General features: G+C 44.3%; 1 protein-coding gene across 2 annotated transcripts in view; it reads right to left on the bottom strand.

The window, feature by feature from the left end:
• Positions 1–24,708, bottom strand: part of LOC138511073 (coiled-coil domain-containing protein 158-like) — a 1,302,957-nt gene that overhangs the window by 834,995 nt on the left and 443,254 nt on the right. For both annotated transcript variants that reach the window (XM_069626572.1, XM_069626573.1), the window contains exon 4: positions 15,662–15,800. In XM_069626572.1, the coding sequence (XP_069482673.1) occupies positions 15,662–15,800 (139 nt within the window). The remainder of the gene's footprint in view (positions 1–15,661; positions 15,801–24,708) is intronic.

Here is a 24,708-nt window from a genome sequence, read left to right as displayed (position 1 = left end):
CATGCGCCAATCTGCAGACCTCACTTACGCCAACATTTTAAAAAGTATTAGAGTTGGTGTACTTTCTCAAGAAGCACAAGCAATATTAAAAACCTGGCACATCCATGCACTTTATGGCCATAACTCATGTGCTACTGATGTCATGGAACAATTAGCACACAAAAATGTCAATTGTATGTCCTTAATGCCACCCTTGCAAGCTGTTCCAAATTCAATGAAACAATGTTGAAAAAAGAAATGCAACCAATAATTGAAATTTGCTCCACAGACAAACTGGACGTACATAGTATGCCACTACCCATGTGTCAACAAGCCACAAAAAGACTAAATACCTTAGAAAATTCTATCTCCAACACAGCTAGTTTGGAGAAAACATTAAAATTATCCTTAAACTGTAGAGTAATGCTTAAACTTAACCTTGACGTGGAGCAGGGACTAGTTAATGGAGCACTGGGTACAGTTGTTGGCTTTCAAACATACCCACATATGTTTGAAACATTCAGTTTGTCAATATTCTCTTTGACAAACTTTCAGAAGTAAAAAGAATAGGACGCTCAACAGCTCGATTCCTTCTCTTCAAAGACACGTATGTACGCAGAGAACAATTTTCTCTAACTCTAGCATACGCAGTCACCATTCACACATCACAAGGTCTTTCCCTAGACAAAGCATTGATAGATATTGGAAACACAGTCTTTAAAGAAGGCATGAATACGTAGCACTATCACGCTAACGTAAACTTGACGGTCTATTTCTAATCAACTTTGATGCAAGTAAAGTAAACACTGATATTCGTTGCATTTTAGAATACAATAGACTACGTTCACTATACACCCCCATCTAAAAACATATCCTGTTGCACAAAATGGAAAACTTTCTAAAAGAAAACTAATTCAAACAGAAATGCAACAGGATGTCACTGCAAATCCTCCAAAGAGAGTAAAAGAAGCTAATACTTCATCAATTACCACAACCAAAGAAGAACCTATTACTCAAAGTAACTCAGGTACTTCTTCAAAGAAGCAACACACACTCCGAAAAAATGACTTGGACACCGAACTATCTGGTCCATTCAAATTTTCAAACATAACTGGTGTAAATTGCTACGCAAATGTAGCAATGAATATTCTGTTTCAATTGCCACCAATTGTTGACAACATTTACTTACACAGTACAGACCATTTGTGTTTGCAAATGTTAGTCCTTCATAGAAATGCAACAAACAATCCTGACAACACGTATAGTGTTCATGGAATAAGGCAAGAATCTTACTACTGTGCTGGAATGGTGAAATTTACTCATAAACTCACAAGAAGACCCACGAGAATTTCCAATGTACTTACTACAAGTACTGTAAAACAAAAACATACCTATGAATGAAATCTTCAAGATTTCATACATGTGGAAACATACATGCACTCTCTGCAACAATGTGGCACAGGAACAAATTCCTAATGAGCACTTTGTGTATGTATCCATAGCTAATTGTGAATCCGTTCCATTTCAGCAACTTGTACAAAATGCAAACCATGGCAGATTATGCACTACCTGCAATTCAGATAATCGCTCCACCTTACTAATAAAAACATATAGTAAATACCTAATACTAATGCTTCTACATTACAATGCAGATGGTACCAAAAACAATTGCAAGCTGACTGGATTCACACATGGTCAAGTATCACTTGGTAAGAAAACCTTCAAAAGAATAGGTATAATATACCACGCAGGAGCCACAACCAATGCAGGTCACTACACTGCATATATAAAAAAGAAATGTGGATGGTTCGAATGTAATGATATTACCATTACTCTAAAGCAGAGATTACCAGCAAATCTTACAAACGCTTATTTAATCTTCTTAAAACCAAAATTTAATAACTAATCTGTACTTAAACATTAACAAAACTTCAATTAAAAAACTATAAACTGTTAGAATACACCAACATATATCTAACTGCCCCAAGATTCTATAACAACCAAACAGATAAATGAATACCACTAAATTATAACAAGAAATAAACAGTTAGAATACACCAAAGGTTATCTAACTGCCCCAAGATTTTGCAGCAACCAATCATATAAATCAATACCACTAAATTATAACAAAAAATAGACAGAATATGCCAACAGGTATCTAACTGCTCCAAAAATCTGCAACAAGCCAACAGATAGCACATTAGCCAGAAACAAGTGAACACTGAAAACAAACAAAAAAATAGACTGTAGCATAACAAAAAAAGGTTTTTTTTTATCCCAGACCCAATGATTTCAAAAACAAACACAGAAACTGAGCAAATTCCACAGTACACTGGTTTGTAAACTACTAAATATGAGGGCCGAAAAAAAGCTGAAATGTCTATTATGCAATGTAATACGTCTTTATAAAATACATACACTAACATGCTCTTTTCTTTTATCACAGAAATTGAAAAAGAATATGTGCTCCAGTTACCCAACTCATGAAAAAAAATATCCAATCTCAAAAAATCAATCAGTAAGTATATTCTAATAGAACGCATTAATACTGCTGCATAACAGAACCTTTGAAGCAAACATCTAACCATACACCACAATACAAAATGTTTACTTCCAAGGATATGTTATACTGCAGTGCTTGTTACCAAACTCTACAATCTTAATGACATGACGTAGGCAAAACTTAACATGCAAACTATACAAATCAAACAGTACACAAACTGTAGATTTGCAAATATTTGATAAATATTCGATTCTATGGGTGTGATCTATGGGTGTGATATGCTCTGGTGGTTGTGGCCAGGGGCTAGAGTCTTGGATGTATAGCCTCCGGCCTGCAGCCATGCGCCCAAGAGTCTAGGCCATGGCCACAACCACCGCAGCATATCACACCAATAGATCACACCCATAGAATCAAACATTTTAACTGTCGATATGGGCCCACCCATATCACACTTTTTGCAAAGTTTGGTGAGAATTCATCCAGGCAGAGCGAAGTTATAAGCCACCCGTGGTGGCTTATAACTTCAGTGCATATAACTTCGGTCTTCGTCCATGCACCCTAGACTAGAGGCCCTGGCCACAACCACTGCAGCATATCACACCCGTGGTGGCTTATAACTTCGGTGCTTATAACTTCGGTCTTGGGTGCATGGCCTTCATACATCAGTAGCACCTGCCACCTAAACAAATACAGTATTTGACCCATTGCTTACTCCCCAAACCTCCCCAAGCACTCTTGCACACCAAAACACTCCCCAAAACTGCATTTCGTCTCTGTTCGCCGCCGCGCTGTCGGCGGATGCAAGATGGCGGGTGCATCGGAACAATCTGACGCTCTTCACCATCCAATCAATGAACGCATCACATGTCCACGGACATGACGCGAGCCGATTAGGTAATCGGTGTCCTGTCCGTGGAGAGAACAGGGAAGTGTGTCCGCGGAGTGGACATAGATACCACTAATTTTTTTAGACCTACTTTTTGATTGTTGTAAAATAAACTACTGGATGAATTTTCACCAAATTTACAAAAGCATGCTTTCGGGACCAAGCCGCTGCTCCTGCTGCACATTTGGTGAAAATCCGTCCAGCGGTTTGGGCTGTAGGCGTGCGCGAAATTTTTCCCCCATTCAGTCTATGGGAAAAACAGACAAACAGAAGTTTGGGACGCCCCCTATAACTTTGCCCACCCCGGACGAAACCTCACCAAACTTTTTACTACATATTACTACTGCCGTTGTTGTGCCCAGTGTACATATTCTTGTAGCTATGGCATGGGGCCATGCCCCCCAGAATCTGGCCACTGGCCTCAACCTCCACAATAATCAGTAGACAATATGTGTGTGGTCAAGGCTATTTTGTCACCCTCCTCTTTCTTTGTATCATAAATTCTTTCTCATGGGATACAAAACAAGTGATGTCTATTTCACTTAAAAAACATCTGTTTATTTATATATCCACAGGTCTTGTATAAATCTGAATATAAAATTACACAAAAAACAACTTATTCATGTATACACATTAATTGGCAAAAAAATCAAAGCCTTCATACAACATTTTAGTATCAACATAGTACATTTATAGACACATGGGAGGGACAATGACAATCTGCAGTGTCTAATGTCTTTTCTTTGTTGCGGGGCTTGCCCAGGTTTTAGCAGTGCTGACAGTTGCTTCTATTATCAGGTCGACATGGTGTGTTTCGGCCGTCTAGTCACCAGACTGCAGTGTCACAGGTAAGCAGCCTTCATCAGGACTGAGACGGATTAAGAATGTGCACAGGCTAATGTGTAATGTGTCTAGACAGGGGACAAAGAAAAGGGGGTGACGTGTCATTTTAATGGAGAACGTGTTGCTACGTTTTAACAATAATTTGGCTCAACAAATCGTGGGGCTGCCTACCTGTTTTGGTAGGAGCCCGGTCCACTCTTGAAAGGGTGGAGCCCAACACGTGGAGTCTATTCAGTGCAGGAGGAAGGCAGCACCCATCTTAAATGAAAAGGCAGTGCTTAGTCACCTAATCTAATATGAGTGACATGTGACATCATATTAGAAGTAATAAGATAAATGTTTGCCCCAACATACCTGATGGGGATGGGAATCTGTCAAAATGCAAGAGGAGGAATAAGTCTCCAAATGAGCTGTCCATTTTCAATAAATGACCTGCAGACCTAGAATTTAATGGTAAAAGATATCACTACAAATGCAATGCCTTTTTGTCTACAGGCTAACAAGTGCGGCATTGTGTGCATCTGTGACAAGTGAAAACATGTCTAAGGAGTACTGTGGTGCTTGGTCTAAGATAATTAGTCATGCTATATTATCAAGATTGTATGCTGTGCCCATTGGCAGCTAGGTCTGTGTCCCAATACACACGAGTATACTATGGGCCCTGCTCCCAATACGAGGAAACCAGGCTGCATTCATAGTGGGTCCCGTTAGGGGCAGAGACGGCGTGCATGAAACTAAACGCAATTTATCTTGCAGTCTCTATGAACCCGTAATAATCAATTGTAGTGCCCGTAATAATTTATGGAAAAAGGGTCAGTGGTGGCCAGTAACAGTGCCGTTCTAAAATGTAGAGTGGCTCAAGCCGTGCAAAGTCTGTACTTAAAGTTCGTCTGGCTGATCGTTCTTTATACGAGGTTGCTGAGCAACCCAACCTAACAAACAAGACCTAATATAAAGGAACTGCGAATCTGGTGGCAATCTTAGGCTGGTTGAGGGCTAACCCCGCATCTCACTCTGTGTTGTACCCTGGTGTCTGAGGCTACATGTTTATATAGACTTTTATACCCAGACATACTCCCCATCCATGACATATATATATATTTTGGAACAAATGTCCTTTGATATGCCTTTTTTTTGTTCACATACATCGCAAATAAAAATCAACAGTGACAATGGGCCTCATTACAAGGTTGGCGGTAAGGCAAAAACAATGCCGGTATACTAATACTGGCATCGTTTACCGCTCCGGTGTATTCCGGTGTTCCCGCAAACCCGGTATTAGCGGCACCCTAAATTACGGTGCAGCTAATAGCGGCATAGGCGCGTACACGCGCCCCTTCGGGGAGCAAATACCGGCATGCCGGTAATAGGGGGAAATCCCAACCCACGCGGACATGCAAATACCGGCATCGCGAAGCCGGTAATCATGGGCTGCACAATGCCGGCCATACAGGCATCACGGACCACCCACAAACATCAATCAGGATACAAGGCAACTGCCACAGGTGCACACAATCCACACAGGTGGAGGCAATGGAGGCTGGCCCAGTATAAAATGAGCACACCCACACACCACACCCCTTCCAACACCAAAATGCTACCACTAGCTGTTGCAATCATGGTGCTGGAGGACATGTCCATACTGCTACAACTACAGCAACAACAGCAACAACAACAACTACAGCAGCAACAACAGGCAGCACAGAGGAGACACAGGAGGAGAAGGAGGGTGAGACAGGTGCAGCAATTACCACTAGCGCAGCCAGCAGTGCCTCGTAGGCAACCACCAATCCCTCGCACCAGACCCAGCCCTTTTAACCTAACCCCTGAGCAGATCCACACCCTGTACCGGTTGGACCGTGACACCATCACCACCATAGTGGACATGATACAGAACGACATTGCCAGCCTCATTGAAATACGTACTGCCATCCCCCCACTACTAAAGGTGGTGTCTGTGCTACACCTCCTGGCCACAGGCACCTACCAACACACAGTGGGCCAGCTGCATGGCATTTCACAGCCACTATTTTCACGCATGTTGAACCAAGTGCTGGATGCCCTCTTGAAGCACGCAAGCAGCCACATATCCCTACCACAGACTGCCCAGGAGATAGCCGACACCAAAGTAGGTTTCCATGCACTGGCAGGCATGCCCAATTGTGTCGGTGCACTCGACTGCACCCATGTGGAATTGGTAGTCCCCCATGCCATAGAGGCGGTGTACCGCAATCGCAAGCAATACCACTCCATCAATGTGCAAATGGTATGTGACTCCAGCAAGATCATCACACATTGCTGTGCCCGATTTCCCGGATCAACACATGATGCCATGGTACTGCGTAACTCCGCGCTACCCCGTCACATGGAGCGACATGCTGGACCACATGCCTGGCTGCTTGCTGAGTTGCACAACTGTCCCATGGCAGTGCTTTGGGGTACTGATGTGTGGCGATGCATAAAGGGGGGGGATACTGCACCTGGGTGGGAAAGGGGGGGGATACTGCACCTGGGTGGCAAGAGCCGGTGATTGGAGAATGCATGCAGAGCTCAACACTCCTGAGCTGAACCGGTCAAATGGTACATGACACATCACTGGGCCACATATCACAAATAATGCATATCGATGACAACAAGTAAGAGGCACAACCAGGCCACCATGGTGATGGCAAGCAATGCATGAATGAACAGGATGGCGACTGTGGCAATGTGGTCAGTGTGACCATGCATAGTAAAGAATGAACAGCATGAGTTGGAGGCTAATCATTGTTGCACTACCACAGCACATCTGCCTCAGCATGCATGATTACACCCTGCATCATCTATTGAACGCCATCCAGACTACCGCACCTCATGACAGTATAGATTGCATCTAGGTAACATTTTTGCATGCGTACAGGGACATGCGCATGCCCACACCAAATAGCTGCCGCCATGATTGTGCTCCCTGAAGGTGGCAGTTCTGAGTGACAAACACCTATTTGTATCTGCTTGCAGGTGATGGAGGATATCCCTTGAGGCCGTGGCTACTCACCCCTGTGTGGAATCCGCAGAACAGCCATGAGGAGGAGTACAATCGTGTGCACACCCGTACCTGAGTTGTGATTGAGCAGACCTTTGGCCTGTTGAAGGCGCGGTTCCAATGCCTCAGCAGGTCTGGTAGGGCACTCCTATATAGGCCTGAGAAGGTGGCAAAGATCACCATGGCCTGTGTCATGCTGCAGAACATGTGCGTCCGGAGAAATGTACCACTGCCACCTGACATTGACATGCATGGCCCGGGTGAGGATGATGAGGATGGAGACGGAGGTGAAGTAGCCCCCCTGCCAGTACTTGATGCACGGGATGGCCATGCTGTACGCCAAGCACTAATTCACGAATACTTCTGAAACACAAGGTCTATGAAAGACATGTGTCAGTCAGACACTGGGCCAATGCGGACATGCACACAGGGAATGTTGGGAGTTGGGCACTGAACACTGTAACACATTAAATGGATGCACACAAAATTAACAATGTCCAGCCATGGATTCTTCTAATCACAAAGTGTGTATTATTTACAACAGCAAAAATGTGCCCACTCCCCCCTCCCAGACCCCAACAAACTCCCAGACCCCCCCCCAACAAACTCCCAGTCCCCCCAACAAACTCCCAGTCCCCACAACAAACTCCCAGTCCCCCAACAAACTCCCAGACCCCCCAACAACACCAACACCCCCAATAGACTCCACAAGATGCACCACTTCACCCCCAACCTTGTGCCCCACTACCATTGTCCCCCCACACTACTTCCGGGACTTCTTGCTGTCCAGAGGCGGCATTTCAGTGTGCCTTGCACTCCTACGTGTGTGGCGCACTGGGCTGGTGGGGACAGATGAAGCTGGTGTGGAGGTAGTAGGTGAGTCCCTGTCAGGTTCCACACTTCCTGCAAGCCGTGGCCGCTGCATATGAAGCAGCATTGAAGTCAGCACCTGTGTCACCACCCCCAGGCAGTCCCTCATTAGCCGAGCCGATGCATTGACAGTGGCTGTGTTGGCTTCGATGGCCGCTGTGGTCCTCGCAATTGCTGTGGCAATACCCCACATGGTTTCCTCCCCTTCCGCTATGTACTGGCGGAGTAGGTCTAACATGGCCTCCTGTTGGGCCTCCAACATCGACAATCGTGTCTCCAGGGTTCTGGAGGGGGCTGGAGTGGTGGGTTGTGCAGTCACGTGGATGGCATTTTCGGGACTGTACTCCTCAGAGGTGGGTAGGTCACAGTCACTGAGGCAGGGGTCAGCTTCACTGCAGGTGGGTGACTGCAGGTGTTGGGGCGAGGGGTGGGCACGGGGCTCGGGGTGGCCGGGCATGTCACCTCAGTGTCTCCCTCAGGCTCCACACTGGCATCAAGTTCTTCCCCAGTGGAGGTGGGTGCTTCCAGGGACTCCCCTTGGACAGGTGTGGGTGTGGCCTGCTTGCCTCTAGCGGAGGTGGTGGTGGTGGGTGCCCTCTTCTTAGGGTGTGAGGTGGATGCCCTCGTGGTTGTCTCCTGGGTTGCGTCTTCTTCATCAGTGCCTGGGGGGTAGAAGAGATGCAGGGCATCAGTGATGGTGTGACATGGCAGAGGCATAAAATGGTGCTGTTAATTATTCATTTGATCATGCATTCATGTCTTACAGGTGTGTCACGCAGGGTATTCAGCGAGGGCATGTTAGCATTCACTGCATGGCAGGTGGCATGCCATTGATTTTGGGTTTGTGTGATGTATCACATGGTTGGTTATGGGATTGGCACTCAGCATGCATTTCAGTGTGGCAGCGTTTGGCCCGCCATCTGGACTTGGATATGGTAATGTGGGTGTTGGGACATGCATTGCCTTGCCTAGACTCTCTACCACTTCACTTGTACTACATCATGGTCTCCCCTACAGGGGTCTGCAGAGTCACTCACCTCCTTCCACGGTTGATGCCGCACCCGTCTCCATCTCGCATAATCCCTCGATGGACTCAGGACTGATGAATCTGCTAGCTGTCTCCTCCCAGGGCATCAATTTGGCAGGGGGGGTGGGCACCCTCGCATGTGGCCATGGCCTCCCTCCGATTGCTGGCCATGATATTGCGTACCCTCAACCCGAGGTCATCCCACTGCTTCATGTAGTCCCTCACACTGTGCGGGTTGGTACCTACGGCTGATACCTTGCGGGCTACTTCCTGCCAGATTTGCCACTTTTGTTGCTGCACCTCCCGCTTCTTGTCGTGGGATTGTATTGTGTCTGCATGTGCAGCTAGAGTGTCCGCTAACATGGTGAGCTCTGCATCTGAGTAACGCTGTTTCCGCATTCGGGGGGTGGTCTTCCTGGTAGCCTTTGACATTCTCTATGGATTTCCACAGTGCTCTCCGAGTATCGACTGGTGATTAGGGAGGATGGCAATGGATTGTGTTTTTAAAGATGGCCGCCGGCCCATTTCCAGTTCCTGCGCCATGACGTTATTTCCGGGTCCGGTTTTGGGAACCCGGTATTAGCATAGTGGTATTACCGGGCTGGTATTTAGGGGTTGCTCCTAGGCGATGCCGCTATCAGGGGTTGGAGGGCCTTTAGCGGCATGCCGGTATTTCCATTACCGGCATGGGCGTTCATGCATGCTCGCGCACTCATAATCACCGGCTATTAGCTCGTTCATACGAGCACGGACCCGCTCTTACCGGCATGCCGGTAATGGACCAGTTTTTACCGGGCTACTCGTAATGAGGCCCAATGTGTATATTTGTTCATAAAGTCGGGCATGATGCTCATATTGATGCAGTTTACAGAACCCAATCATCCTGCTGCATATAGTTAGTTTAAAAGCCATTTCTGAACATTTCCCATATGATGAATAACCATGCATGTGCGCACACACTATTACTTCCATATGTATAATAGTAGAATAAAGGATTTTTTCATTTACATGAATTTGTACACCATTCCTGTCAACAATGTGGTCTCTAATGTTTACAGCATCCTGGGTGTTATCCCAAACATTTGACATTGAGTTGTATTAATGTATTCAGAGCCCAAGCTGTTTGGTCATTTCTACTATCGCACATACATATGATTACAAGGAACCATGTCACTTTGCATATATACATTTAAAGTTAGAAGTCTGTGCAATAGTATATAGAAGAACATTAATTCCAATCGCATAGTGAGTACGGGGGTGCAAACTCTAATAGGGATGACACTGTTAGTACCGATTCGTATATCAATTCTTCAGGAACCTGTGTTATAACATAACACATATGACTGACAACATATTTCTGTCATTATTCGTTTTCTACAAAAGAAAACAATGATTCAGTGATTTTTTGCACACAGATGGATATCTATACATAGAAAAATATATTGGAAGCTATATATTAATCCCTACATATTCTGTTACCATTGCACTTCAAAGGACATGAGTGTATATGTGTGTCTTATGTATATATCGCAAATCAGATTCTCCCGTGGGCAAGTTTGTGTGTCTATTGGTATCCCAGTCCTCAGGACAGACGGTAGTTCTAGTACTCTGTACTTTTCATGCCAGGATCAAGTTGTTCAATTCGACTGAGATGATTAATCCATTTCTCACGGTGTTTAGGTTATAAATCCAACGTTGTTATAGTCTGTAGAGTTGTGCTGCAATATCCACACCTCTGGGGTGTGGTCTTATAGTCTGTATGATGAACCAGATAAGGTCTCTATCTGGGTGTCCCAGTCTTTTGTACTGTTCAGCTAGTGGGTTATCAGGTGTCTGGTTTCTTATGCAGGAATGATGTTCTGATGTCCTTTGTCTCACTTCGCGGATCGTTTTGCCTACATATAGCAATTTGCAGGGACATTCAATTATGTGGAACACATATTTACTCCTGCAATTAGTGTGGTGAGCTTTTAATGCCGGTAGACTATGGCAGTAAAAGGTCACAACAAATGTGGTGGATGTTTTGCGAGCAATTTTACCATGACTAAGAAATATTTCAAACATTGCATCCTTAAGTGGGAACTAAGAGAACACACTAATTGCAGAACTAAATCTAGTATTTGGCACAGTACGACCACGCTTTGCGACTTTACAAAATAATGTTAGTATTCCCCATAAAATCCAATTCCAGGCATTGAGACAGGCCCATTGCTCCCGCCAGTCATGTTGGGTGGGAATTGCCTTCTCTGCACTATGGAAAACTAAGACACACTCACTCACACACCCACTCATTCCAACTCCATCCATAGACACGCTTATTTACTGAGGGGCTCATTTTCTATGGCATGGAGCAATTAACTAAGCCGTACAACCAAGGCTTTAAGAAGTGTATGCCTTAGTGTATGGCTCCAGGTAATTTTGGACAGGTTCTGCAGATGGAACAGGAGACAAGATGGAGATCCTGTGTCTTCCTCTACCTGCAATGTTGTAGGCCAGCAACTGTCATGCAAGTGTACTTTTAGTACTTGATACAAGCAGACAGATTATTTGAAAGTATCATTCATATATTTTACAAGATGGAGAGTAAAAGTAATAACGAGTAAAGATGATTATGCCTGTTTTTACTCTTTACGTTTGCACTTTGGGGTTCAAAAGTAGAAAACTGCATACATGGTTCTCAACAGCATTTAAGCACTATCATTGGTGCTCCTATTCATGCAATTATAATTTTTTTCAATAACATGTGTCATTAACTCCTGCTTGCACCTTCATTTAAACTATCTTTCAGACACACACAAACACATTTTACAAAACTAATTTACTTGCATGGGACGTGGTGGTGACATCCTGTTTCTGTCAAGGACACCAGTCAAACGCTAAGAAGGCGCACCAGGACAGGGGACAGGAGACTCCTCTAACCCCTTCCACTTCCTGCTCTGCAATCAGACTGGGGTCAGAATTCTGAGGTGCTCTGTGGCCGGAGACGCACAGGAAGAGGGAATCCTACATTATCCTCGATAGGCCAGATTTTCCAGACACCTGTGAGCAGGGACGTAATATTGGGGTCACCAGAGGTCGCAGTTGCTACCCATGTGGTCTTCCTTGCTACCCCTAGAAAAAAGAATACATTTTCTTGACTTTTTTTAAAACTTTTTTTTTAATGTTTGCTCCTTTGCTGTGGCCAGTGTCATGTAACTCTTTATTTTTGGAGTGTCTGGATTTCTTGTTCAGGCCTCTTATAAAACAGGGTTCCACAAGTGTATCACTTTGAGCAGTGACGCTAAATGTGAAAGAATAGGAATAACACATAATTTGTCTTTCTGGAATTCTATCCAATAAATTGCTAGACTCATAAAGGTTTATTACCAGGCACAGGTCAGGTGGTGAGTTACTGATTTATCCTGTTCTTAAATACCTCAACTCAGCATTTCACCCTTCTGAGGTCGATAAATGAGTACCAACACAGGTTGGGTGATATTGTATGTATATTTGATCTATATATAAAGCGCTTAAGCATTAGTGCTATATAATAACATATCATTTTCATTTGGCCTTGGACGTCTGCTTGCATTCACAGTAATTTGTTAATACGGTCCTATACACACTGATATTAGCGATACATATGGTGATCCCTTCTTTTAGGAAATGTATACAATATGATAGTGATATTGCAACCATATTTTTTGTAGTGTACTTAGGAACAATATGTGATGTTCCTTCCTGTTTAGTCAAGGGGTGAAAGGTTGTATTCCATCGCTTCCCGTGATGTCACTTCGAGGTGGGGGTCAAATGACATCACTTCCTGTGATATCATCAGAGGTCAAAGGTCATGTGATGCCACTTCCATAACCCCAGGCATTTTGGTGAAATGACGTCCCTGCCTGTGAGAGGCGTGCTGTCACGGCAGGTCTTTTCATAGGGGTATGTGTATGTGTCAGAACCTGGATGCTGATAGCCTCTGGCTTATACACAATGCTGGACATGGCATAAGAAACACCACCAGTCCTTGTATTGGCAAATAATTTAAATATTTGCATTATGGAGTGTGCTAAAGCTATTCATTCCACAAAACAAATTGAAAACCAGTGCATTTTTTGTCCAAATTAATTCAACTTTTATGACCCAGAACTTGCTAAAAAAAATGGGGGAGTGGAATCCTAATGCCTTTTGGTAACTTTTAATCACCTTTTCCCTATAACCGAGAGCGGCTATTGATTTTGGCCTGTTACATTCTATTGACAAACTTTCTGAAAAAAACCTAAACTGAACCAAACTATCTAATAGCTTTACCTGCCTGTGAAATTGTGTTGATTACTGGTTCAAATAGTTGTCTTGTATCATTTAGGGACACTTGACTCAAGGGAAACCATGCAGAGACCTGATATTTTTCTTCAGCTGAGTATGTGTGTAAATATTTCTTAGAGTGCCCAGAACGTGAACTTCGCCTTATGAAGATGCACCCCGGTGCATTCCACCAAGCCCTGTCTGAGAATATTGGGAGACTCAGCTGCCGCCCCCCCCACAATTCCCCATTCTCGGAGGAGCAGGGCATGCAAACGACTGTTCCCTAAAATCTCAAACATTCATGTAATGTAATGTAATAACATGTATAAAGCACAAACTATGGCCAAAGGCATCCAGCCACCGAGAAATAGAGTGGGGGAGGGGAACCACTCCAGAAACTTGAATAATACAGGAACTAAAGAGATAGTTTTTAAGTCTTTCTGGAATGCTAAGTGACAGGTTATTTGGTAGCGAGTTCCACATACCAGGTGCAAGGGTTGAGAAGGCACGTCTTCCCATCTGAGTTCTGCGAAAACAAGGAACTACCAAGAGTTTCTGAGACTCTGAGTAAAGATGCCTGGAGGGAATGTAAGGAATGAGCTTTGTCTGCAAATACTCAGCACCACGTTAGTGAATAGCCCGGTGAGTAAATACACAGGCGGTAATTCCGAGGTTGGAGGTAAGGAATTACCGGCACCGGTAAGGGTGTCGATGCCGGTAATCCCTTACCTCCATATTCTGAGGTTCCTTTGCGGGTCCTTTCTTACCTCCTGCTTTTAGCAGGAGTAAAGTACGGGACCCGCAAAGGTACTTCGGAGGTAATTACGGTACCATCATTTACAGTGCAGTAATTACCTCCTTCCCCATTCCCATTGAGCCCTATGGGGCAGAAATGGGAATGGGGAAGGGTAAAAGGTGAATGGGGAATTACCGGTCCCTCCAACCCTGGAATGGACCGGTAATTACTCCATTCACCATGCCGGATTCGGGACGGTTTCGGAGGCAACCATGGAGCTAATTACTCCATGGTTAGCTCCAAACCCGGAATGAGGCCCACAGAATCTTAAACTCAATACGACTACTCATCGGGAGCCAGTGTAGTTGGAGAAGATCAGGGGATTGGGACATTCAACCCGCTCTCAATACGACTACTCATCGGGAGCCAGTGTAGTTGGAGAAGATCAGGGGATTGGGACATTCAACCCGCTCTCAATACGACTACTCATCGGGAGCCAGTGTAGTTGGAGAAGATCAGGGGATTGGGACATTCAACCCGCTCCAAGAGCCAGGCAGGCAGCAGCATTCTGTAGAAGCTGCAATCTAAGGACCAAAAAAGCAGGTTGGCCCAAGTAGATTCCATTGCAGTAATCAATGGCCCCAAGAATCAAGGCTGCAACCAGCTTAGCTCGAGATTCAGGGGGGAGAAATAGCAACGTCTTCCTCAGGATTTTTAGCTTCAAAAATCCAGAGTTGCATACTGATGCAATTTGCAGCTCGCCAGAACCAGAGGCCTGGATTTTAATGCCTAAACCTTTAACAGAATTAACATTTGTGGAATAACATGTATCCTTTTACACAATGTTATTCTTCTGATGCATGAATTCAGTTCGATTGTGCCAAGTGTATTTACAGTAGGGCTCCAGATCAGAGTTGTTTGAAAGGGATGGCACACTTGGTACCATCGGACTGAAGGCATGCGTCAGAATACAATGATACATGAATGTGTTTAAAACATGGACTCCACAAAGGATCAGAGTTGTTTGTAAGGGATGACACACTTTGCTTCAGCAGACAGAATGGTGAATGTGCATCATCGTCACAGGCTCACAATAATTTAGTGTTTGCAAAATACTGCCAGGGCCCCCCAAATAGCTGGGAAGGGGGAAGTGAAGGTTCATGGCTCAGAACAGTGTAAATGTGTTGCACGCGAGGGATGGCGGGATCCACCCAATTAAAAAATAGAAAGCAAAGTAGGGATTCTGCAGGTCGAGAGTGTACAAGTGCATGGCTATATGGGCATGGATACATCTTGGGAATCCTGGTACCATGAGTAATGCTTCAATGATAGAGGTTCTTGTTTTGCCCAGCTGTTGGAAATGTGCCTATCATGAAGCATAACAACCATTTTTCGATTTAGCAAACAATGTCCACATTCATATAAACTGTGACTTAGCAGACCTCAGGTCTCGAAGCACTTGTGTATAGGCGCGTTATAAATGCCATATATCATTTCAAAACACAGCCTACCTTTTAAATACTGCATTGCGTTATTCAGCCGATTCATTTCTTGGTGAGCTGTTTCTTGCAGAGTCTGATATTGTTGTGCGTAATTTGTCGTTACACTATCTAGATGATTGATTGTTTGAACGTACCGCTCACTTTGTTCCTAAATATGCAAAAAGATCAATGCATGTATAAGTAAGGATACCTGCAAGCATGTGCACATACAACATTAAAAAAGGCTAGAAGGAAATACTCGTAGAGAGGACAAATACATCGTACATTCAATCAAATATTCACTGTAAAAGTGTTTATTTATTTTAACTTTTTTTAATTGGCATTTGTTCAATTGCATTACAATAGTTCCAGCTAACATCGTTATCCTATCTTCTCATTTATGTGCATTTCTATAATAATTCAATAGGATCTTGCCAGTATCACAAACACAGCAAAACCAAGAAACAAAACCTAACAAAACAAAACCAAAAATAACATTCCTCGCACATTGGGTTCAAACTCGCATATCTCTAATACTATGAAAAGCCGGGCCGTGGGAAAACATTCTATATAATTCTGATCCCTCTACAGTGGTAGGACGACAAGCAGTGCTCAGCAGCAATCGCCCATCAGTGTACGTCAATCTGGACACATAACTACTGCCAGTTAATGCAATAGCTACATTTAACAGTAGTGCTCTATTCTCAAGGGGGTTTGTCATCCGATGGGTGGAACATGTCCCAAACCAGCACTTTCCAGGACTCGTATGCGGCACTGGCGAGCACCTCCTGCCCCCAGATTGCACTTCCCCATACTTTTGTTTCGATTTCAGCCCAAAATTTGCCGCTAGTGGACTTCCTTGCCATGGAGATGCACCTCTTAGCTAGGATACTGGCCATGTCCATACATTTCACTACATGCTTGCATTTGTTATGTATATATATATTTTTTTAGTATGTGGTTTTGAAAAAACCTTTACAAAAATGTTGACAACTTAAAAATTTAAATCACAGTTAAACATATGACATTAACAACATACACTTCTATAGCCATCAATATTGTGTCGAAGTGATATATTCTTCCAATTAGATCAATGCATCTTTTTTATTCCCAGTTCTACAGTCCCATTCCAGGAAAGAGATTTGGAGGTTAACAACCATTCTTAGTACACAAATCCACATTCTTTTAGTAGATGTACCACAGAAAATATCAACGTTGTTTCGTGACCAGATATGATACTGTTCCGAAGAAGGTCGGAGGTTAACCCCTCCTCATTCCTTCAATGTTTTCTAAATAGAGTCAGTCTCTTATTTCAAATTCCTTCGCATTGCATTAGCAATGGTCTCAATGTTTGTTCAGACAGCACCTTGCATATTTTACACAATTTATGTGTTTTTTCCTCTTCTTTCCGTATGGCCGGGATTTCCCTGGTGGATAACAGGTTGCGTTTTATCCTAAGGAAAATCGTCCTAACCGGCCTGTCCGGGAACTAAAGCAGGTATTTTGAAAGGGTCCCCACTTTTTCGTCCACCAAATGGAAAGAATTATGTACTTCCATATTTCTCACCTTTGCAATTGTGTTAATTCAATCGCTCCTCTCCCCTAACTTTTTTAGTTTCTGAGGGATGTTAGCCAGTGTCTCTATATTTGAGTCTACGTTGCCCAAGTATTCCTTTACTTTCAGGTCCAATTGTGCCAAGAGTTTAAATCTTGAGCGTTCAAAGTCGGCTTTGATGTCACCATGCAACGTGTTTTGCTCCGCAGAAATAATCTGCCGGTAGATGAGGTAAATTTCCAGTTAACCACTAAAACCAGTGTGTTCAGCCCCAGTTCAAACCTCAGGTTCCATGACAGTGTACTCATTGGAAGTTCAAGAACTTTCTTCCAGGTGAGGGCCTCTATTTTGTCCCAGTTGATGTTCCGAAGCAAAGGTGTAGCCTCTAACCCGTAAAGTATTACTGGTATCACCTATGCCTTGAAAAACTTGATCAAAGGAAGAATTGAGAACTTGCAATACTAACTGTAGAGCTTTTTCATCTGGGGGATAAGTTGCAAGGCCTTCATCTCCACCTCTGACTCCGCTTTATAAATTGCGGGAGAGCCATGTATTCTATACCCCAGGTAAAGCAAATCCTCAACTCTCGGGATTGTGTGACCATCCATTGCCCAACCTGTGTACTTGACTTTTTCTGACTGTGCTTGAACACCAGGATCTTAGATTTTGACAGGTTGATTGATAATCCCTTCCCTCTGGTATATTCACCCAATTTTGTTAACAATCAATGTAGGCCTATCGCTGTTCTGTCAAGCAAAACATTATCATCTGCATAGGCAAGCTAATGGATCCTTCTTCCATTGATCTCAGGGCTGGCCAGTGCAGATGCCTCCCGAACATTTCCCAGGTTAGCCAAATACAAATTGAAGAAGAGGGGTGCGCCTAAGCACCCTTGTGTCACTCCTCTCTCCACTCTAATTGAGTCCGAGAGGTGTCCTTGTTCGTCCAGCCAGACCCTCAGGGTTGTGTCTTTGTGTAGTTCAGTCAGCATCTCAAGCAGTGCCTCCGGAATCCCCATATCCTTAGTTTACTCCAGATATGTGCTCTATCGACCTGGTCGAATGCCATCGAGAGGTCCACCCATGGCCTGTACAGTGGGACTTCATTCTTCCCCATTGTGTTTTGACTGACCAAATTTAAAACAAGCCCATTCAGGGTAGTAGAAAGACCCCGTCTAATGCTTGTTTGGTTACAAGACAAGATCTGACAAGAGTCTACCCAATTTGTAATTTCTTGTAACAGAATTTTCATAAAGAGTTTGCTATCTATGTCTAGCAGAGCGATCGGGCATTAGCTCGCTGGATTCAACCGACCGCCCCCCTTGAAGAATGGTATAATTATTGCCGTCTTCCATGAGGAAGGAAACCTACGCTGTCTAAGGATTTCTTTAAAGACTTGGTTTAAGAATCTTGCCCACAAGGCTGGCTCATTTTTGAGAGCCTGGTAGGTAAGTCCATTTGGACCTGCTGCCCTAGAGACTGAAGATTTGGAGATGATTTCTATGGGTAAATCCCAGGGAACATTCTGTCTCATTACCATTTCTTCTGGATGGGGGTTCTCAACGTTTTTGGATAAATAAACAACCTACTTAGTTTCTGGGACTAAATTGCAGAGAGTGGTTTTGTAATTTGGTTCTAGCTGTCCCACTACTGACCAGAAAATTATTTTCACTGTTCAGTCGCAGCATGAGTTCTCCATCTAGTTGTAACCGGGCCAACCTTCGATTTACAGATCAATGCCTATATTCTTGACGTGCCTTTTTGGCTCCTAGTTTATACTTGCCTATATCAATTTGCCTTTTCTTTAGGCAGTGGATTCACTGGGTGGGAGGATAGACCAGATAAAGTTGATAAAACTTTCCGGGTGGTAGTTTTCCAGCCAGATGGAATGTGGAACTTTCTCCAATTTACTATTTGCATTTGTTATTTCTTTGGTAAGCAACCAACAAGCACTCTTTTGGGGTCCAACTGTACCTAGTTATGCCAGAACTTCTGCAAGCCTGTTCAATTCGAGTCCAGAAACTTTGAACCCTCACATAACAGCAAAACATGTGCATTAAATCCACCCCCATGTTGCTGCACCAAGGACATAGTGGCTGAACCTTACTATTGTAGCGGACCACCCTGCTTGGTGTCATATAGGTGCGATATAGCACATTCAGCTGGAGTAATCTAAAGCAAGAGTTTCTGGATACCTCCCTGGGGTAACCAAGCATGTTGTCCCATTCTTTTTCATCAAGCTCCACCCCAAGATCCAATTCCTACCTGGCCCTCAGCTCAGCGCTCATAGGATTAGGCCTATCTACCAAGTTGTTATATATCCTGGACACTGGTTTCCAGCTTTCTTTCAAGGTGTACATCAGGGCCCAGAGTGATGTTGCCTCTGGGTCCACTGACTATTTCGACCATTTCCGCTTCGCTCGGACCCTCACCCGCAAGTACCACAAGAACTGTCCCCTGGGTATCCCCACTTGCTCAATTAAGGACACCACATCTCTAAATATGCCATCCACATACATGTCTCCCCACGTTGAGAGCCCCCAGCTCTACCAGAGCCTTACCACTGTAAGTTCATTTTTGTTCACACTTGACGGCCCAGAGTCACTAGCGCAGGCATGATACCCAAGCAGCCCAATAGGAGCCATAAACCTCTTTTAAGTGTGCTGGGGCCACCAGTTGCTGCAGTAGCATCGTTTCCACTGTGAGTTTGTCAGAGAGCCATTTGGTGACAACATTAAGCTGTGCTGTGAGATAGTATCTTTCCAAGTATGGCAACTGCACCTTGCCCGGCCTATAGGGCAGACAGTGTCGATAGCGCAAACTTGTGTCTCGATGTTCCCCAAAGAAAGTGTCTGAGCATTGCTTCCAATAAGCACAAAAAGGGAGGCTTAATGTATTGATGGACGTTCTGGAAAAAGTACAATAATCTCGGTAGTATTATCATTTTCGTTATGGCCACCCTGCCCATCAGTGACAACAGCAGTTTTGACCAAAATGTCATGGACCTTCTCAGCCCCTGTACCACACCCCCGGTGTTGCGGTCGTTCATGTCTTCAGATGGGTGCATGATATGTACCCTCAAGTACCTAAAATATTCCAAACACCAAGGGAGCCCTAAGTCTGGCAGATTGCCGTTCACCAATCCCCTCTTGCCAGCCAGAGAGAACAAACAGGACTTCTCCCTACTAAAGCATATGCCAGATACCCTGGCAACATTATCAAACACTTCTAGCACAAATCATATGCCAGATACCCTGTCAAAATTATCAAACACTCTTAGCACCAGTGGTAGGTTATGTTGCAGATTCTGAAGATAGAGTAAAACGTTGTCCGCATACAACGAGATCAGCTGGCCAACACCTCCCACCCATATGCCTGCCTCCAGATAGATTACTATTGGTTCAAGCACCACCACATAGAGCATGGGTGATAACGAACACTCCTGCCTTGTGCCTATTTGTATATCCCAGGCTGCAGACATCTGCCTACCCATCTTTACATGTGCCACCGGCACAACATAAAGTGACCTCACCCAATTGATAAATTGTACTCCAAATCCAAATGCTCTCAGTGTCTGAAATAACCACTCCCAGTATAGAGAATCAAAGGCTTTCATTACGTCTAAGGACACCACCACATACTGTTCTTGGCAATCAGCAGTCTGTGTCACAATATGGTGCAGCATCTAAAATTTAAAGCAGTACTGCGCCCCAGGATTAAACCATGAACCGGTCCCCCAATTACTCTGCAAAGCCTTCTCGCCAATATTGTTGTTAAGATTTTCATGTCATAGTTGAGGCTAGTGGACGATAGGAATCACAGTTATCAGTGGGTGTCCCCTTCTACGTGGGCCCTGGTACTCTTAACTGTATAATAAAATGTTGATAGTCTGATCCATACCTCCCGACAACTTGCGCTGGTGTCCGCTAGTTGTGTCTCATCCGCCTGCTGTCCCATCCCTGGCGCCTCTAGTTGCCAGATTTCCTCCTCTAGCCTTTGAAGGTCTGCCCTAAAAGTCTTTCTTATACCCCCATGCTAGCGATTACTTCGCCCCTAACAAACACCTTCAGTGTCCCCCATACAGTTCCCCACTCCCTCACTCTGCCCACATTGTGCTCCAAGAACTCCACTAGTTTCCCTTACAGCCCATCCTTAAAGACTTGATCCGTTAGGGCATCAGTGGTGTTAAGCATAATTACTACCCTTTGGGAACACTACACACAATTAGACTACAGGTGTAAGCACAATCTCACCTTTGGTATAAGTCTGTACTACACAGTTTTGTGGTATCAGGGCTGAGCAGCCAGGCTTATCTTAAGAGGGATGTGAGCAGTACAAGATGTTACACAAAGGACTTGCAATCACAGTGGTTCAAATAACCACTTACTCAAAGTTTCTTGGTAAAACAATATTAATTTATTACACATTTAGCTAGAACACATTCCACTAGCAATAAGCAGCTCAATATCACACTATAATAAACTTTAGTACTGAACCAATAGGTTTCTGAACAAGTTAGGCTCCCCACAGGTGAGAGCAAAATGACACTTCAGTAACTTTAAATGGGAGTAAAAGACAAAAAAATAAGAATTAAACACAAATACTTTCTCTAGTAGGGCAAATAGTTTCAGTTCAGTACAAGAGGCAATTCAATTCAATAGGCCTGGGCGAAAGTCAATGGATCATTGTCTTGGATAGGATAGCATAGTTCTGGTAGTAAACGGTTAAGTCTTTGCCAATATTTTTTTAGAAGTAGTTTGCATGCAAAAGAGTTATATGTCGGATTAGGAGCGAACAAGACTCCAACATTGGGAAAGTTTCAAAAACTTTGACCGCGGCAACGATGATTTCTCAACCGCGTTTGTATAGTACCTTGGTATTGAAGAAAAGCTGTAGCTGAGGCAATTGTTCCTGGCAGTTCCTGCAGATCCCGCTGTTCCTGGGCCTCAGTTGTGGGGGCAAGAGGGAGGACGTCGGGAGGCTCCTGCACTGCACGGGTAAGGATCCATACGTTTGGCAAAACGTTGGTTTACATGTGAGCACCTTAAAGTCCACAAGCTGGTATCCTTCTCACTGGCTATCCAGTTTTCAACAGCACTCTGAAGAAAATTCGACCAGTATGGAGATAGTTTCCAAGTGGCTTGCGAGCTGGTTGTTCCCACCAGCTCATGAGAAGAAGTCGTCCTTCAAGGGGCTTCTCTGTCAAGGGAGATTCAGGCAATTCGGACCTGCAGCAGGGCTTCACCGGGCAAAACAACGGTCCAGGAGTTGCAGAAGTCATCTTCCTTCAGTTCGTCTTTGTTTTTTTTGTTCCTCTGGTCGACTCTGACTTCCAAGTCCCAGAGACCTGCTTTTAAACAGTTTTCTCCCATTCATTCCAGCCTAGCTGTTTCTCACGCATAGGGTGGCTGTCCTTGCCGGACAGTCAGCCAGCCAATCACACCAGAGTGCATTTGGGTCGCCTAGGAGACTAAGAACAGGGAGTTTCGGGCACCTCCCTCACATTCTGTCCACCCCAGACACTCAGGCGCCAAGAGCAGATTTCAGTCCTGAAGCCTGCCAAAGGCTCACGAACAAAGGGACCAAACTTGGATTGGCGCGCAGAGACAAACACTAGAAGGGCCTTTCCAAGAAGAAATGGCAAAGAAAGTCGATTGGAACCTGTTTTCAAAGAGGGGGCTCAGACGCCATCTTGAAAAACATGGCTCTGGTGGATTTCAGCTACCGGAGTGTTTAAACGGGTCGCAGTCAGGAAAATCATGGTAATGCCACTGCCACCAGCCATTCTGAGAGGAAAGGGTAGCATTTGACTGCCACATGAGTTTTCTAGGCATATGGTACAACAGGTATTCCCTCCAGCACTCTGCTGCTAAGGCAGTGTGTGCTTGGTCTAGCAATTTAAAGAGACTAGCAATGTCAATTTAACTTTACATTCACTGGGAGACAGTAGTCAGTCCCAGAGAAGTTATTTAAACATTGAGAAGTCTGAAAGACATCCCTGTCGCAAATGCACTGAGGTTGCTGTGTGACACACAAAAAAAAGATGATGTCTATGCAGTTGTCTAAAACTCCATATCCAAAGAACACAAAATTAAAACACACATCAAAATACATGAAAGAGTGGGAAAAAAAGGCTCTCACTCTTTCCAGGTAAAAATGAAAGTCCTAAAAATCCAGCAAAGTTGCTTGGGGTCTCAAAAGGTAAGGGAAACTAGTACATTTCTGAGAATTCTCCCTAACACTCGTCCCCCCCAGATTAAGGGACAGGAATATTTAATCCACTCCTGGATGATTCTCCTTACTCCAGTCGATCAAACATCCTGGAGAGACCATCAGCATTTTGGTGGTGACACCCAGACCTGTGTTCAATGGTAAAATCAAACCCTTGCAGGCTGATTGACCATCTCAAAAGTTTAGGGTTTTCCCCTTTCATTTACATCAACCATCTCAATGATTGGTGGTCAGTCTCAATCACAAAAGTAGATCCATACAAGTATGGTCTAAACTTCTTCAGTGACCACACAATAGCAAAACATTCTCTTGTTGCCCACCTTGTTTCAGGTTACTTCAGCTTCCTGCTGATGAAGCAAATGGGGTGCTCCCTACCTTTCTCATCCAGCTGATGGTGAACTGCACCTATACCTGTATTGGAAGCATCTGTGTGCACAATTAAGGTTTGGTTGTAGTCAGGATCTTTTAAGACTGGAGCTTGACAAAGGACTTTCTTAAGTCCTTCAAATGCTTGGGTGCACTCCTCATTCCACCTGACCTTTTTGGGATATTTGGGAGAAGCTATAGTCCCATAGTTCTCTATGAAGTTCCTATAGTACCCAGTGAGGCCTAGGAAGGCTCTCACTTGGATTTGAGTAGTAGGGGTGGCCCAGTTTTGTACAGCTTGTACCTCGCTAGGCAATGGCCTGATTTCACCTTCGTTAACCTCATGTCCAAGGTAGACCACTTTACTCTGACCAATTTGACACTTACTTGACTTTATGGTCAAATGGGCCTGCTCAAGAGCCTGCAAAACATATCATAAGTGGTCAACATGTTCTTTCCAAGTAGGGCTGAACACTGCAATGTCATCCAAGTATGCTATGCAGAAGTCCTCCATCCCATTCAGAACTTGATTAACTATCTTTTGGAATGTTGCAGGTGCATTATTTAGTCCAAAAGGCATTACCTTAAACTGGTAGAGGCCTGCTGGGGTGGAGAATGCAGTTTTCTCCTTGACATGGTCTGTCAGGGCTATTTGCCAATAGCCTGAAATGAGATCAAATGTACTGAGGAACTTGGCTGAACCAAGTTTGTCCACCAGTTCATCTGTCCTTGGTAAAGGATGGGCATCAGTCTTTGTGACTGCATTAAGAGCTCTATAGTCCGCACAGTATGTCAACTCTTTGGATCCTGCCTTTGGCACTAGTACAACTGGACTAGACCATGGACTGGTAGATGGCTTTATTACCCCAAGATCAAGCATCTTGTTGACCTCCTCCTTTATGTGGGTTCTTACATGATCTGGCATC

This window comes from Ambystoma mexicanum, chromosome 6p, assembly GCF_040938575.1.
Source record: "Ambystoma mexicanum isolate Mex_15411 chromosome 6p, UKY_AmexF1_1, whole genome shotgun sequence".
Classification (NCBI taxonomy): Eukaryota; Metazoa; Chordata; class Amphibia; order Caudata; family Ambystomatidae; genus Ambystoma; species Ambystoma mexicanum.
Note: the sequence above shows the minus strand (reverse complement) of the source record. Positions and strands in the feature narration are given on the sequence as shown.